The sequence below is a fragment of the Colobus angolensis genome, unplaced genomic scaffold (genome assembly GCF_000951035.1).
Source record: "Colobus angolensis palliatus isolate OR3802 unplaced genomic scaffold, Cang.pa_1.0 Scaffold233, whole genome shotgun sequence".
NCBI classification, from domain to species: domain Eukaryota; kingdom Metazoa; phylum Chordata; class Mammalia; order Primates; family Cercopithecidae; genus Colobus; species Colobus angolensis.
Window position 1 is genome coordinate 3,317,465 of NW_012115522.1, and position 17,757 is coordinate 3,335,221.

Here is a 17,757-nt window from a genome sequence, read left to right on the forward strand (position 1 = left end):
ACACATCCACCTATTGTCTAAGAACTTTCATACATTTTTATTCCACAAATTTCATACTACTAATAATTTTCTACAAATACAAAAAACTTAGAGAATATAAAACCCTTAAACAATAAATACAGTCTTTAAAGAAAGCAGTGTTTTTCACCTTGCTAGGCATGGCAAATCCTCCCTCAGACGGATACTGAAAACTCAAAAAGGGGAAAAACACATTTTTCGTTATTTCAGGTTCAATTTGACTCAACCAACAATGCCTTCTTAGTAAGTATAAACAGCTAAGTTTTTAAAAACATGTTTTTTAAAAATGTACCTGCTCTATTCGGTGTCTTGTCTGTAGGAAAGGGTCATATCTGGCACGGATAGCTCTCATGGAGGTTGGCTAGAAGAGAAAAATATTGTTATGCTCACATTGAATTAAAAATAAAAAGTAGTTTCAAAAGGATTGTATTAAAAAAAAAAAAAACTCTCCATGGTTCAGAACACTGAAACATGGCTTGTACCCCCATTAATTTTTCTCAGTCTTGTCAGGGTTCAAAACAACGTCCTAAATCACACCCGGCAGGTGCCCACCCGCACTGTCATAAGCACCTCAACAGCAGGGTGTCTCCTTGGATCACATCTGTCTTTTGTATAAACACGTCTGGAATCCCGGGGTCACCAAAGTGTTCTGCTCACAGACACAGACGTGCATACATATTCTAGAGTCATGTAATAAAGTAACTTTTAAATAAGCTTCTAAAATACCACACAATTTTTAATGGCTACCATCATACAGTCGAAAACTCTACAGCCACAAAACAATGTACTGACATAAAATGTTCACTAAAATATTGTAAAATAAAAGGCAAAGTGAAAGAGGACTCTGATATGCGACCTTATATGGAATCAGTCGAACAAAGAATATATCCAGGTTGAGCATCCCTAATCCAAAAATCAAAAATGCTCCAAAACTCAAAATTTTTTGAGTGCCAACATGATGCCACAAGTGGAAAATTCCACATGCAAGTACTTAATACAAACTTTGCTTCATCCACAAAATTATTACAAATACTGTATAAAATTAATTCAGACTAGGTGTATCAGGTGTACATAAACCAAAAATGAATCTCATGTTCAGATTCGGGTTCCACTCTCAAGATTTCTCATTATGTATATGCTAATATTCCAAAATTCAGAAAAATCCAAAATTTGAAACACTTCTGGTCCCAAGCATTTCACGTAAGGGATAGGCAATCTGTGTATGCTGTATTCCCTAAAATATCCCTGAAGGATGGGAGGGAAATAATAGACAACACTAAGTGGTAGGGGGAAGAGCAAAAAAGAATGGCTAGGGGATAGAAATGAGAGAAAGCCTTTTCACAAAATCATTCCTCTTGTATTTTAAAAAATTTGAACCCTAGAAAACAGGAAAAAAAAAGAAAACACATATGAGAAAAAAGTCACAAGGTTTCCTGGCTTCTGAGCTCTTCTGAGGAGGGTGACTCCTTCAAAAGTGCCTCACTGGCCTCCTGCCTTCCTTCTGGTCCCCACTCTAACCCTTTCTCTACATGGCCATCAAAATGATCTTTAAAAAAAACTAAATTGGATTGTATCATTCCCCTGCCTTAAATCCTAATAGCTTCTCATGACTCCTACCCTAAAATGGAAACTCCTTAACTTTGCTTACAAACTCCAGCTCATTTGCCTCCCAGCCTCATGCTTCCCTCACTCTCTGCACTGCACAACACCCCCATGTCTTTCCCTCCTTGGGTCTTATTCTAGTGACTTCTCTGCTAGGAATGCCCCTTCCACATATTCTTAGGACTAGGTCCTTGTCATTCAGACTCTGCTTCAATCTTACCTCCTCACAGAATCCCTTCCTAACCACCACAGCTAAACCATCTCAGCTGCCATCACCTTACTCGATTTTACATCTCTGCTTAGCATTTTTTGAGTGCCTGATACTTTTTCTTGTGTCTTTACTGTCTACCTTCCATTATTAGAATACAAATTCCAGGCTGGGTGCAGTGGCTAATGCCTGTAATCCCAGCATTTTGGGAGGCCGAGGCGGGCGGATCACTTGAGGTCAGCAGTTCGAGACCAGACTGGCCAACATGATGAAACCTCGTCTCTATTAAAAATACAAAAATTAGCTGGGCGTGGTGGTGCTTGCCTGCAATCCCAGCTACTTGGGAGGCTGAGGGAGGAGAATCACTTGAACCCAGGAGGTGGAGGTTGCAGTGAAGGAGATCGTGCTACTGCACTCCAGCCTGGTAACAGAGCGAGACTCCATCTCAAAAAAAAGAAGAAAAAAACATGTAAATTCCGGAAGACAAAGGGACCCTCTCCATTTTCCACTGCTAAAGCAATAGTACAATGTAGTGGTGAGCAGCAGAGTTCGAAACCTGCTTGTCTCTTACTAATAGTGTGTCTTTGGGCCAGCTGTTTAAGCCCACTATACCCTAGTTTCCTGATTGGCAAACTGGGATAATGATAGTGTCTATCTTCAAAACACTGCAATAAGGTTTACAGTTATAAAGCACTTAGAACAACGTTTGGGATAAGAAGTGCTTATGTAAGTATTTCTCTAGTGGCTGGAACAATTTAGGACACTAGTAGACAGTGGTAAATATTTGGTGAATGAACAGCTTTCATAATCAGAAAAAAAACAAAAACAAAAACAAAAAATTATCAGAAAGCCAGTACTGGTAAAACCATACTACAAGTAAAGCATGATGCAACACCTCATCAGGACGGCCTCAAAGTTACTGTACCTCATAGCCAGTGTAAGACTGAGTGGAATACTCAAAATCGGAATCAGGTCCACCAGGACAGTATCTGCCAATACAACAAAAGAATAAGAATGTCAGATGCAAAACTGAGTTCAACCGGCTAGTTCCAAGCATCTACCGTCTCCATAGAATCCTGATAACAAACGAGCTTCCTTTTCAAATCCTAACAGAAGAATCTACCTTTGCAGTATCTGTAAATAATGTTATTTTCTACCAACAAGTAAATAAGATAAATATGTAAAGGGACACTATTACACCCATTTTCAAAATACTACTGTTGTGGTTATTTCAGAGGTTTAAGCTTTTAGGGATGAATAACAAAAATGAAGTTTTCCTAAGTTTGAATTAATACTCAATGTTCTCTTGGGAACCACACTCAAGAAAATCTTTCCCCCTTTTTATCTTCCTACCCAGAATCATGCAAACTTTTCTGCTAATTCTTTCAAATAGGTGAGTTTGAGAAATCTAAAGGTTACGTATAAGGATAATTTTTTATTTTGATATGTTTCTGATCCAAATTCATTTTAAATTTCTGACGTGGAATTTAGGCAGCTCATATTTCCATGTTTCATTTATGAGTTAAACAGAATGTGCTGTTTTGAGTCGCATATCCCAATGTCTACTATTTTGAGTTCCATAACCTACATTTTTAAAATTATATATTGCAACAAATTAAAATATCCATATGTTCCAATTTTATTTATTTATTTTGATATGCAGTCTCACTCTATAACCCAGGCTGGAGTACAGTGGTGTGATGTCGGCTCACTGCAACCTCCACCTCCCAGGTTCAAGCGATTCTCCTGCCTCAGCCTCCCAAGTAGCTGGGACTAGAAGCACATGCCACCATGCTCAGCTAAATTTTTGTATTTTTAGTAGAGATGGGGTCTCACGGTGCTGGCCAGACTGGTCTTAAATTCCTGACCTCAGGTGATCCGCCTGCCTCAGCCTCCCAAAGTGCTGGGACTGTAGGCGTGAGCCACTGTGCCCGGCCCCATATATTACAATTTTAAAGCACTAAAATATCTAATGGTTGCTTGTTTGAAAGGAGTAATCTATAAATCTATTAAGTCGAAGTTTTAAATATTACCAGCATGTACTGACTAAGGGCTCGAGGGGGCATACTTAGTTAAAATAAAACACACACACACATACAATTTAACAAAATCACCATACTTACACACATATATTTCCTGTAAAACTGATGTGTGGACATCTGTGGGGTTTGCACATCACAGCCACAACAGCAATCTATAAAAGAAAGATGAATAAAAAAGCTATTATAGGATAATTAATACAACACTCCACAGAGTGGTTATCCCTTGGAAGGAAGGAGAGGAATGCAACCAGAGAGTGGCAAGAGCGGGCTTCAAAGGTATTGATGAGGCTGTATTTCTTAAGCTGGGCACTGGGTACAAGAGTGATCTCTATTTAATATTAATTATCTTTGAATTGTCCATACGTATTATATATGTGAATTTATATTCCATTTTACAATAAATTAAGTACAAACTAAATTAATTGTTAAAGCCACAGTGATTCTTTTTCTTTTTTTTTTTTTTTTGAGGCGGAGTCTCGCTCTGTCGCCCGGACTGGAGTGCAGTGGCCGGATCTCAGCTCACTGCAAGCTCCGCCTCCCGGGTTTACGCCATTCTCCTGCCTCAGCCTCCCGAGTAGCTGGGACTACAGGCGCCCGCCACCTCGCCTGGCTACACAGTGATTCTTAGTCTTTCTCTCTCTGATTGTCTTACTAAATAGCCTGTAAGAAAAAAAATTACTTTATGCAATTCTATGAAGTTATATATAAACCTAACCTTTGTGACTCAAATGCCTCACGAACACACTGGATCTCAATATTTGCAGCAGGGACTATTAAACTAACAGCTTCATGTTTCAGGGTCTGGGTGTACGTAACTTCAGAGGGGTCTGACAGAGCCTCAGTGAGGTGAGGACAGGAGGCAGTGGCAGAGACGCGAGACTGGTTACATCCGGGGCACTTGGTCAAATCTGGCCATTTATGAAAGCGAATGCAAGCCAGGCTTCTCACTGTCAGAGAAGTAGCTACAAACATGGAAAGAGAGAAAAGCAGAATGAACTCTATAGGCTGGGTGGAATTAAAGGTATTGTGGTCAATCAGAGTGTTCAACATATGGTAGACTGATAAATAAATACAAATGGAAATGTGTTACATGTATATGTGTGCATATATGTATGCAGCTATACATATATATGTCCTCGCTTGGTCCACTGAGAGAGTCTGGCGGCAATAACACCCTAATAGCAGTAAGCACACCTAGTACTCAGGTCTTAGTTTCTAAATATCCTTCTCCACTAAAAGAAATCAGGGCTCCTTGGGGAAATGGCTGATTCCAGGGCCGGAGCAAAGAAAGTCTAAGATGAGCCTGGGACATTTTTCTTTCCTTTCTTTTTTTTTTGGTGACAGAGTCTCACTCTGTTGTCCAGGCTGGAGCGCAAGGGCGCAATCTCAGCTCACTGCAACCTCCACCTCCTGGGTTCAAGCAACTCCCCTGCCTCAGTCTCCCAAGTAGCTGGGATAACAGGCATGTGCCACCACGCCTGGCTAATTTTTTGTATTTTTTTTAGTAGAGACAGGTTTTCGCCCTGTTGGCCAGACTGGTCTCGAACTCCTGACCTTAGGCGATCCACCCAGCTCAGCCTCCCAAAGTGCTGGGATTACATGCGTGAGCCACCATATCTGGCCGAGCCTGCAACATTTTATTGTGCCAGAAAGCTAGAAACTGCTCAAAGAATGTTGAGGACATTTTAAAAAGACATAGAAATCACCTTGAAAAGGCTTTCACTGGTCAAGTCTGCAATAATTTGTGCATCAAAATAAATAGTAACAGATGACAATCCACCAAATAGGAAACCATTTATTCCTTCACACAAATAAAGGTGTGAACTGGGTATGTGATGAGAAACAAGATATTTAACTAGTTTCTAAGTATTTCTCCATACAACACTTCTTCATACAAAGTGGGAAAAAATAATTTGACAGAGGGTAAGTCTGGTGGACAGCACCTTGATCAAAATAAGAAATGTCAGTGACAGGAAAGCTGAACCTAGGCACCACCACATGGAAGATGATGATAAGAACGCAGTGCCACTTCTGTGATGCACAGGCCGAAGACGCATAACCTGAATCTCATGATGAGGAAACAGCTGATGAACCCACATTGAGGGACATGCGACAAAATAACTTGCCTGAGATCTTCAAAAGTGTTAAGGTAATGGAGTCCAAAAACGACAAAGGAAATGTCCAGACTAAAGAGATATGACAATTAAAAGCAATAGGTGATTCTGAACTAGGTTCTGTGGGACGTTATTCAAACAGTTGGTGAAACTTATGAGTCTGAGTGTAAGTCGGAGGCTTAGATGACAGTAATGTATCCGAGTTAACAACCATGGTGTTTCAAGGAAAACACAAACACGAACTCAAATACAAACTCAAAATGGGTTACGAACCTACTTGTCTATATTTAAAAGTTGTGCTCTAAGACAGACAATGAAAAGACAAGCCACAGACTGTGAGAAAATATCTGCATAATAGGTACCTGATAAACCATTTCCAGCTAAAATATACAAAGAACTCTTAAAAACTAATAAAAAACACCCAATTAAGAACAGGGCAAAAGATGTGAATAGATATCTCACTAAAGAAGATATACAGTGGCAAATAAGTGTATGGAAAGATGCTCAACATCATGTCATTAGGGAATTACAAACTAAACAAGGAGATACCACTGTTCAACTGTTAGAATGGCTAAAATTCAAAACACTGGCTGGGCACCACAGTTCACACCTATAATCACAGCACTTTGGGAGACCAAAGTGGGAGGATCCCTTAAGCCCAGGAGTTCAAGACCATCCTAGGTAACATGGTGAAACACTGTCTCTACAAAAAAACACAAAAATTAGCTGGTGTGGTGGTGCATGCCTATTGTCCCAGCTACTTGGGAGGCTGAGGTGGGAGGATAGCTTGAACCTGGGAGGTTGAGGCTGCAGTGAGCTGTGATCATGCCACCACACTCTAGCCTCAGTGACAGGACAAAACCCTGTCTCAAAATAAATAAATTAATGAAATAAAACCCAAAACACCGACATCTTCAAGTGTTAGCAAGGATGTGGAGCATCACAGCGCTCACTCACTGCTGGTGGGAATGCAAAATGGAGCAGTGACACCGGAAGAGTTTGCAGTTTTTTACAAAGTGAAACACAGTCTTACTATATGATCTACCAGTTGCACTTCTTGACAGTTACTCAAGTAAGCTGAAAATGCAGGCAGACACAAAAACCTTCAGACAGCTTTGTTTAAAACTGCCAAAAATTGGAAGCAACCAAGATGTCTTTCAATAGGTGAATGAATAAGCAAATAGTGGTACATCCGTACAATGGAATATCATTCAGCAACTAAAAAGAAGGAATGAGCTGCCAAGCCACAAAAAGACATGGCAGACTTAAACGCATATTGCTAAGTGGAAAGGCTGTATGATTCCAATTACTGTACATGAAACTCTGGAAAAAGCGAACTTTATTAAAGACAGTAAAACACTCAGTGGTAGTCAAGTTACGTCTGGAGCATGGAGAGGGAGAGGGACAAATAGGAGCTGGGTTTTTTTGTTTGTTTGTTTGTTTTTGAGACAGAATCTTGCTCTGTCACCCAGGCTGGAGTGCAATGGCATGATCTCAGCTCACAGCAACTTCTGTGTCCTGGTTCAAACTATTCTCCTGCCTCAGCCTCCCAAGTAACTGGGATTACAGATGCCTGCCACCGCGCCCGGCTAATTTTTGTGTTTTTAGTAAAGATGGGGTTTCACCATGTTGGCCAGGCTGTTCTCGAACTCCTGACTTCAGCTGATCTGCCCACCTCAGCCTCCCTAAGTGCTAGGATTACAGTCATGAGCCACCGCGCCCAGCCACAAATAGGAGATTTTAGGGCAGTGAAACTATTTCGTACGACACTGTAATAGTGGATACATGACATTATGCATTGGTGAAACCTACAGAATGTAGAACACAGTGGGTATTCTAATGTAACCACAGGCTTTGGTTAATAATAGTACAGCAATATTGGTTCATCAATTATAACAAATGTACCAAACAATGCAAGATATTAATTAATAGGGAAACTGGAGTAGATGTGAAGGCGCTAGAGGAAGTATATAATTATTTTTTCTCTGTAAACCTAAAGCTACTGTATAAAATAAACAAAGCACCATCAGAGAAACAGCAAGAATAAAGGCATGGAGGTGAGAATGGCAGTAGACTAAGGAATGGCCACCAGCTGTGTGTTTCTGATACTTTCAATAGATCACTCTTGTGACATTGTCAAAGATGAGTTTCATGCAGGTAGGACAAAGTAGACAAGTAAGGAAATGACTGAAATAATCTAAACAAGAAATAATAAAGGCCAAAGCATTCCTACCAGTGGCAGTAGGAATGGAAAATGCATTTCATATTTTTGGAAACTGAGTGCACAGTGGTACCATGAACTAACATGGACAGGAACGGTGAATAAGCATGTTTGGTATTAGTTTGGGTTATGTTATACTTGAGGAGGTTCTTAGGCAGTCAAAGGACAGATACCTAACTGAAAATCTGACAGGAGGCTGAAGTTCAGGGAATGGTTCATGCTGGGAGTCAGCATACAGCAACGGTAAAATCATCAAATGGATGAGGTTACCAAAGTAAGCATGTAAAGTACCAAACACAATGGGCCCAGGACAAAAGAAAACACCAACTTTCAGAGGCAAGCACAGCAAGGGTAGCCCTCAAAGAAAGGACAGAAATGATCAGAGATAGAAGGAAAAACAGCGAGGGTGGTATCACAGAAGCCTCGGTTTACCAGGCAGGCTGAAAGGTTGCTAAGTTTCTGTCTTCTTTAGTGGCAAGCCCACACATAATGCTTAACTCTAAAAAGTCGGCCAGGCACAGTGGCTCACGTCTGTAATCCCAGCACTTTGGGAGGCTGAGGCGGGCAGATCACCTGAAGTCAAGAGTTCGAGACCAGCCTGGCCAACATGGTGAAACCCTGTCTCTACTGAAAATACAAAAATCAGTTGGGCGTTGTGACACATGCCTGTAATCTCAGCTCCCTGGGAGGCTGAGGCACAAGAATCTCTTGAACCTGCGAGGTGGAGGTTGCAGTGAGCCAAGATTGTGCCACTGCACTGCAGCCTGGGCGACAGAACAAGTCTCTGTCTCACGGAAAAAAAAGTCAAGACTTATCTATTATATAAAGAATGTTATTTTATTTAGGGATATGGAAGTTAATTCTAAAGAAATTGGCTAAGAGTTAAAAATGGTTGCCCTAGGGTAGAAAAAGGGAGGTGGGGGCATGGACTATTAGTTTTTCTTAACAAGCTTTTTTTTTTTTTTTTTTGAGACGGAGTCTCACTCTGTCACCCAGGCTGGAGCGCAGTGGCGCAATCTCAGCTCACTGCAAGCTCCACCTCCCAGGTTCACGCCATTCTCCTGCCTCAGCCTCCAGAGTAGCTGGGACTACAGGTGCCCGCCACTACGCCCAGCTAATCTTTTTTTTTTTTTGTATTTTTAGTAAAGATGGGGTTTCATCATGTTAGCTAGGAGGGTCTCGATCTGACCTCGTGATCTGCCCGCCTCGGCCTCCCAAAGTGCTGGGATTACAGGCGTGAGCCACCGTGCCTGGTCAACAAACTTTTTACACTAGATGCAAACAAACAAAACAAAATAAAAACACTTAAGTACAAAGAAGAAGAAATGAGGTTTGGTGGTACATTGTATGTTAAAGTTTTAGGGTTTGATCAGCCACAAACGTAACGTGATCCAGGAGACATGGTCACTAAGTCAACACAAGCTGCTTGGAATATAATATCCCAGTTCAAATAACAGAATGAACTTGTGGGATCACATCAGGAAGAGAATTTCGTTCTGGGGACCATATGTCAAGAGAGTCTTAATTCTATCAGTTTCTGCGCATGTATCTCACACTCATCTTTTTTCATCCTAGAGTCTCCCTCCTAACTCAAGTCCTTAACACTGCATACTGAGATCATCCCAAGAACATCTAAACTAGTCTTTTTGTCTCCAAACTACCCTGCATGTTGTATCCAAATAAATTTTCTGAAAATCTACTTTGTTCATATTACTCCCTTTTTCAAAACTTTTGTTTCCTATTATCTAGCTGCTTTGCCAGACATTTAAGATTTTTATAAGCTGATCCCAAACTACCTGTTCAATGCACAGTCCTACTCTCCTGAACTGTCAACACCCTTCGGTCTGGCATACTCGCTATTCCCTGCATGCACCACACCCTTCCTGTCATTCTCTACCTCTGTGCTTTAGCCCCTCTGTCCTAGATCCCATGATGCTTTGAGCCTGCTCTTCTTGGCTTATGTGTCAAGCAAGCTTTGTGCTTTCTACTGGGCCTTCCCCAGCCCCTTTTGCTGCAGGGTCATCGCTGTCCTCTGGACTTCCACAGTGCTCATAATGACCATATATAGAACTACTTTGCACCATTAACTGCCTTTCAAAAGCACCTTTCGTAAGCATCAATTATACTGAAAGCTACCTGCTTAAGATGACCAACATTTATCCTATTGTGATTGTCACCAAGCCTGAATCTATACTTTTAAAGAAGTCAAAACATCTTCTACTCCTTTAATCAAAATTATACTTTTTTCCTTTTTCTCCTCTCATTGCATTCAGCACAGGTCTCCATTCCAGCACATATCCTAATATGGGGACTTCATTAGTCAGAATCCCCAAACTCCACCTCACCACACGGGTGCTACATGAGGCAGGCACTTCTGCCAGAACAGATACCCAGTGTGTCGACACTTCATGAGTAGAATCACTCACCCCACTGGCAGTTCTGATGGGTTTCGCCTTTAACTTGGGAATCAAGACCTTGCGATACTGAGAAGGGACGGCAGCAATGATATCCACCAGCCGGGGCTGGGCAGAAAGGCCATATTTGGCAGCTGTCTTGGTTTTCACCCTGAAAGTAAAGCATCTCACATTATCAAGATCACGGTATTTTAAGGACAAGCTATCAAGAGGATGATCTATAAACAATATCATTAACAACTGTCACTCTCTAATCCCTTCATCATGTGACAAGAATAGTTTTAAGATCTGTGACTATCAGGGAAATAGAAGAACAAAATTCACGAGTGAATGACTACTTCCCACCCTTGAGTACCAGAAAGAAAACCAGGACTATGGAGGGAGAAGGACAATGACACAATATAGATCTAGTTCAGAATAGTGCTGCAGCTTCAAATGACTATTCTGACTCCACCTTTCTCAACCTCAGCACTACTGATGTCTGGGACCACACAGTTCTTTCCTGTGGCAGGTGGCCAGTGAATTGAGGGATGTTTAGCAGCATCCTTGGCCTCTACGCACTACCAGCCTTCTTCCTGTCTTCCTGTTGTAACACTCAAAAATGTCCCTAGACGTTGCCAAATGTCCTGAGGAGGAAATCACCCCTGGTTGACAACTACTGTTCTAGGCAAAACAATTAAAAAAAAAAAAAAAAATCAAGGATGGCTACACAGAACCAAATAGGAAATAAAGTATGTATTTTTGAAAGTTTAAAAAAACTTTCACCAGCTTTTCTTTGTGCCTGCTAGCCAAACTCTAACAGTCACCCTGTCTTCTAACTTTAATCCATCTAGAAATATCTTTGAAGTGCTCACATCATTGTCAACAAATATTAACTGAGTACCTAACGTGTACAGAGGTTGCCTGAATATTGAATACTTGGTATGTTCAAATGTGCAAGGCACAGTCCTTTCATGTTCTATGTTTACATGTTTGCAGACAGGCATGCCGAAAAAATTAATGTATAAATGATTAAAACGTATGTCATAAAACACACACACATACCAACAATGAGTGCTTCCAGAATTCAGGGAGGAATCTGATGTGTGCCAGGGAGATACTCATGGAAAATGAGCACAGAAGAAAGAGTAGGTCTTAGTCAGTAAAGACACAAAGATGACATGGAGGGCAGAGAGGCTGATTTATGTGCAGATGCAAAAACAGGAATGCATATATTTTAAGAAATACAAGTAGACCAACTTGACAGAAAGCAGATTTTCAATGTAAAGGTACAGAGGTTTAAAAACTTGGAAAAGCAGGTTGAAGCCAGACTGAGAGACCTTCCAATAACAGGCTGGTGACATCTGAGGAGGGGCGAGTTTTAAGGAAGATGGCAGCTTTAGCTTTAGATGTGCTAAATTAAAGAGAACAACAAATATATGTAAGATGTAGAAATGTTCACTAGAAATTGAAGATTTGTATAATCAGGGGTATAAGAAAAAAAGGAAGAAAAACTGCTAAAGACATGGTAGAAAAATCAGTAAAATATAATAACTTTATAATCAGAAGAGGATAATTATTTACTTATTTATTCCTGTAGCAAATATTTACTAAGCATGAAGATTCAAGGAAGGGGTAAAATATTGCAGCATCTCAAGTATCAGAGAATAGCGTCTCAAAAAACGTCATTCCTGTACGTGGTGATTAGATGACCTAGGGTTGGAGAGACAACCCTTTCATTTGGGAAGATCCACACAGAGCGAATATATATTATAGTTTTTAAAAAAAATAGATGCAGAGATGAAAGACAACTCTTATTTGAGACTGTAGGAAAGTCCAAGCTGAATATGATTATGGAGAGGAAGTGGATGAATGTGTCAAAGAGGTTCCACAGTAGGGGAGGGTTGGATTAGATCAGGGGCCCCAAAGCGAGGGTTTTCCTGACAGAAAGCTGCTGCTTCAGCTGAGACAGTAGGGAAGGAAAGTAGGATGTGCAGCAATGCAGCACAGAAGAACATGGGCTCTGGAGATGGCTGACCTAATTCCAAATCCTAGCTCTGCCAATTACTAGTTACTTACCCCTGGACAAATTATTTAACCACTCTCTGGCTCAGGATTACCCACCTGTCAAATGTGGCTGATATCAGTACCTATCTCACAGAATTTTGAGAGGATTAACTGAGCTAATACATATAATGCACAGTGTCTGGAATACAGTAAGCGCCCAATAAACGTTAGAAGCTACTAGTATTCTTAAGCTGAGACAATTTTGCCATTAAGAAATGAATGACAAGGCAAGGCAGAAAGCTAAAATTCTCAACTAAAACAAAACTTGAGCTGGAAAACAAGTAGTACTAGATAATTTCGTAAAAGAGATCTGCTACCTAAGAACAAGCTTGCTGTCTTTTTATATCCACTTACTTATTTAGATCGATGTCTTTCCCCTGCTCGTGGGCTTCAATCAGTTGTTTAATAACATCTCCTATAGTCAGCATCATCAGCTCAGCAGGGCTGAGATCTCCTGGAAAGTTAATATTCAACAATGTCAAAAATCATATCATTCAATCAAGATTTTAAAATCTGATTCAGTAGCAGTTTTCCTTCCAAAACCATACAAATATGCCAAATGAATAGCTCAAATTCAGAAGATGCTAAACCTCTATTATTTACGATTTGATCATATGTTTTGTATCTTTAATTTAAAACAAACCTGGCTTTACATAGATATGGGAAAAGCTCCCTTTAGAAGCACATACTCTATGAGATGATTACAAATAAATACAGGAAAGGATACAAGAAGGAGTAGAAACAAGGTGAGGAGAAAGAACCTAATCACACACGAAAGGACCAAAGTAATTCTCTTCCCTTTATCTCCAGAGTTGTAATTACTAATATTTGCATACTACTTTAGAGTTCATAAAGAACATTTAGATGCATGAATTCAGGTGATTCTCAGAACAGAGGTAGACAGAACAAGAATATGTGCCTATTACATAAAGATGCTATCAAGGAGTAAAGTTGAAACTCAAACCCAGGTATCTGCCTAAGAATCTTAATGCATTTCTAAAATATTGTCTGTCCACCATCATGAGCTTCTGACAACTGGAGCTCCCGCTCTCATCCAAAGGCAACAGCAGAAGCTTACAGGTTCTTGTACGACCTCATCTACTCAAGCACAGCTCAAGGATTGGTTCAAGGATGGGCATATCTCTAAGCCAGGCCAATCTGAGCTATTTTCTTCAAGGTAAAAAATGCCAGTCTTTTTCCAGGGACAAAAGTTGTGGCATATCAGCTTGGAAGCTGTAGGCAAGCAAGCTTCTTGCCTGTAGAGCAGTGGTTCCCAACCTTTTTGATAAAAGGGAATGGTTTTGTGGAAGACAATTTTTCCACAGACCAGGGGAGCAGGGCGGTTCTGGGATGATTCAAGCGCATTATACTTATTGTGCACTTTATTATTCTTATTACTGCATTGTTATATATAATGAAATAATTACACAATTCACCATAATAAATTCTATTCCCATAGAATCAGTGGGAGCGCTGAGCTTGTTTTCCTGCAACTAGACAGTCCCATCTGGGGGTGATGGAAGACAGTGACCAATCATCAGGCATTAGATTCTCATAAGGAGCACACAACATAGATCCACTGCAGGCCCGGTTCACAACAGGGTTCAGGCTCCTTTGAGAATCTAATGCCACTGCTGATGTGACAGGAGGCAGAGCTTAGGCAGTAACATGAGTGATGGGAAGTGGCTGCAAATACTGATGAAGCTTCCCTTGCTCGCCTGCTGCTCACCTTCTTCTGTGTGGCTCAGCTCCTAACAGGCCACGAACTGGTACTGGTCCGTGGCCCAGGGGGTTGAGAACTCATATTGTAGAGAAAGCTAAAAGATAATGAAAAGTGTGGATGGAAGGCCCTGGCAGTTATGGAGGCCTCACATTTACTTTATCTCGTTTGAACCCTTACAGTAACATGGAAGGTAGGTACTGTTATCCCGTTTTATAGATGTGAAAAATGAGGCTAAGGCAAGTTAACAAGCCATCGTAAAAAGTAGAGCCAAGACTCAAATCCAGCTCTTTTCACCACAACTTCCATGCTTTTTTCACTGTAGCACACTGCATCTAATTTAATGAGGCAAGGCTAACATACACACAATTTTTGAGAGAAATAAAGTCCATCTATAATCAAAGGCTAAATGCTTTCCAAACCATGTAACTCAGCACTTTCAGAGTTCTACAAAGGTGCCTCAGGGGCTATGTAACAGAGGTAGGACTGGTGGTGGTCATGGCAGAGGAAGGGAGAAGGGAAGAGAAAAATAAGGCAGGGGGGAAAAAAAGGGGGTCTCTTTATTTCCACCACAGCAGCTCTGCTTTCAGCTGTTTATATATTGAGGTTCTGTATAAGAATTTATTTGGAGGGTTAAAGGGGATCGGCCAACAAGAAGAGAAAAATATTTGGAAACCACTTGTATAGCTCTTGAGTGTATCAAGAACTGGAAGAGTAAACGAGTAGGAAAAGGCTTCATGGAGGAAATGGCACAGGGATCTTTAAAGACAGGGCAAGATTGGGCGGGGCGCGGTGGCTCAAGCCTATAATCCCAGCACTTTGGGACGCCGAGACGGGCGGATCACGAGGTCAGGAGATCGAGACCATCCTGGCTAACACGGTGAAACCCCGTCTCTACTAAAAATACAAAAAAAAAATTAGCCGGGCGAGGTGGCGGGCGCCTGTGGTCCCAGCTACTCGGGAGGCTGAGGCAGGAGAATGGCATGAACCCAGGAGGCGGAGGTTGCAGTGAGCTGAGATCCGGCCACTGCACTCCAGCCTAGGCGACAGAGCAAGACTCCGTCTCAAAAAAAAAAAAAAAAAAAAAAGGGCAAGATTTGGACATGCAAAACAGAAGGCAATCCAGAACAAATAATGTCAGGCATAGGAATTATCTATCTTTGTGTGAAAGAGCACAGTCTAACTAGAATCCACCTTTCTAACAGGGTTTAGTAAAGAACAGATTACAGGGGACCCTGGCCACTAGGCAAAGGCATTGAAATGGAATGCAGTTGACAGTGAAGAATTACATATTCTCAACTTTGGAAATAAAAAGATAAAAGTAATGTTTAAGGAAGGTAAGAATATTTATCGGTACAAAGAATGATTCAGAAAGTAAAAAAGAATACATATAATCTGGATACTATGCAAATGGCTCTTGAAAGGCAACATTGTTTTAAAAAACCCACAAAATCTAAGACAGGATCCAGTCCTAATCCCTACTAGGTGTGTGGTAAAGGAAAAGATAGACCTTTTTTTTTTTTTTTTTGAGACAGAGTCTTGCTGGGTCACCCAGGCTGAAGTGGGTGCGATCTCGGCTCACTGCAACCTCCACCTCCCAGGTTCAACCGATTCTCCTGCCTCAGCCTCAGCCTCCCAAGTAGCTGGAATTACAGGCGCCTGCCACCACGCCCGGCTAATTTTTGTATTTTCAGTAGAGACGGGGTTTCACCATGTTGGCCAGGCTGGTCTCCAATTCCTGAACTCAAGTGATCCACCTGCCTTGGCCTCCCAAAGTGCTGGGATTACTGGCATGAGCCACAGCGCCTGGCCGAGATCAACAACTTTTGAGCGCCCATTTCCTTGTCTGTAAAATTAGGATAATACATCCAAATTTCACAAAACCATTCTAAGATTCACTAAAATACCATTCAAATATTAGTTAGTGATGAAGGTGGGTTAGGAGGTTGGCGGCCAAAATGAAGAGGAATAAACTAGTTCAAGAGGTAATTTCTAAGTAAGAACCAACATGACTTGGTGACAGAAGACGCTAAAAGAATTCCGACAGATTGAGAAGAAGCAAGTTAGAGTGAGATAACAAATTGATTTAGGGCATGCAAATATGACAAGACCCAATCGACGGTAACTTGGACACTTAGAATTGTTGCTTGCAATAAAGAAAAATAGCAGTTAATGTCAAGAAGCATAGTGACTAACGATGTATTTATTTTTCATTTTATGTTTTTTGAGGTCATAGATACAGCCTGGCCAACCAGCTCCATACCTAAGTGTAATTTTGGTCTGGGAAAGTTACTTAACTCTTTGAATCGCAGCTTCATCTGTGAAATGGAAATGATACCGACTTCAAAATACAGGCTCAATAAATGGTAGCTATTATTCTGACAACCATTACCATGATTAGACCAGCTGGTCAAACGAGTGTATAGAAATAGGAACAGAACCTGTGAGAGGGTATTTCAAATTTGAAACCGTCCTGTTGAAAAACCAAAGGTGGAATTGTTCCAGGCTAACTCAGGAGGTAATAAAAATAATAATTGCATGCACAACTGTTACACTGAATCCAAGGATAATTAAGGCTTTTTTTCATATCTTAACATAAGGCTTTAAAAGAAACTCTCAAACTAACACGTCAAATGTGTCGTGAAACAAATCTTAAAAAATGAAAAGTCCCACAACCCGTTAAATCGACGTTAACTCCTCGGAGGACATATCTTGGAATAAAGTTTCCCTGCCATTCAAACAAAAGACACCAAGTGACTGCCAAAGAGGAAAAGAGGAAAGGTAGAGTGCTTCCAAAAGCAAAACAGGAAAAACGAGAAGGCTGGGGGGCCGGAATGGACAGACTGACCCTAGGTGGCGGGGCGACTGGACTGGGTAGCGGATTCTCGCGGGAAAAGTTCCGTTCAGCATTTGATTGCCTGGGCGTTCGCCACTTTCAGACCACCCCTTTTCCCCACATCCTTCCCCTTTCGCACCTTTCCGCTTCTGCCTCATTCCCGCGCCGCCGTAGCAGAGCCACCAGGTATAAAAATGCAGCCACAAACTCAGACCTCGGGGAAAGCTCACAGCCACAAAGCAACCCCGCCTGTCGTAAAATGTCGGTCAATGTATCGTAAAGCTCTTCCCGAAAAGCCGACGTGCACAAAGCCACGTCCCGCCCCTTGTTGCAACTAGCCGGGTAGCTTGCGGCACTGGAAGCCCGTGAGGTGCGATCCTGCCCCGGGTCTCAGGGATGGAGGATGGGAGCGTCTGAACGGAGTGGTATCTTGGGGTTAGAAAGCTCGTCCTGGGCAGTACAAATGTGGGACAGAGCTCTTGGATAGAGGCTACGTCAGGAAGTCTAAGTAAAAGGGTGGAAGTGGGTAGTCTCTC

The 17,757-nt window shown here is 41.4% G+C and overlaps 1 protein-coding gene across 6 annotated transcripts in view; it reads right to left on the minus strand.

Moving 5' to 3' along the window:
- Window positions 1-17,757, minus strand: part of ELP3 (elongator acetyltransferase complex subunit 3) — a 108,245-nt gene extending 90,488 nt beyond the window's left edge. The window contains exons 1-6 of one of the 6 annotated variants that reach the window (XM_011944568.1): window positions 17,361-17,757; window positions 13,020-13,119; window positions 10,632-10,770; window positions 3,952-4,022; window positions 2,754-2,817; window positions 311-379 (exon numbers count right to left, since the gene is read on the minus strand). In XM_011944568.1, coding sequence (XP_011799958.1) covers window positions 311-379; window positions 2,754-2,817; window positions 3,952-4,022; window positions 10,632-10,770; window positions 13,020-13,119; window positions 17,361-17,379 — 462 coding nt within the window. In that variant the 5' untranslated portion in view covers window positions 17,380-17,757. Of the gene's footprint in view, window positions 1-310; window positions 380-2,753; window positions 2,818-3,951; window positions 4,023-10,631; window positions 10,771-13,019; window positions 13,120-17,303 lie in introns of all 6 variants that reach the window. The other 5 variants (XM_011944566.1, XM_011944569.1, XM_011944570.1 and 2 more) reach the window with 5 other exon arrangements.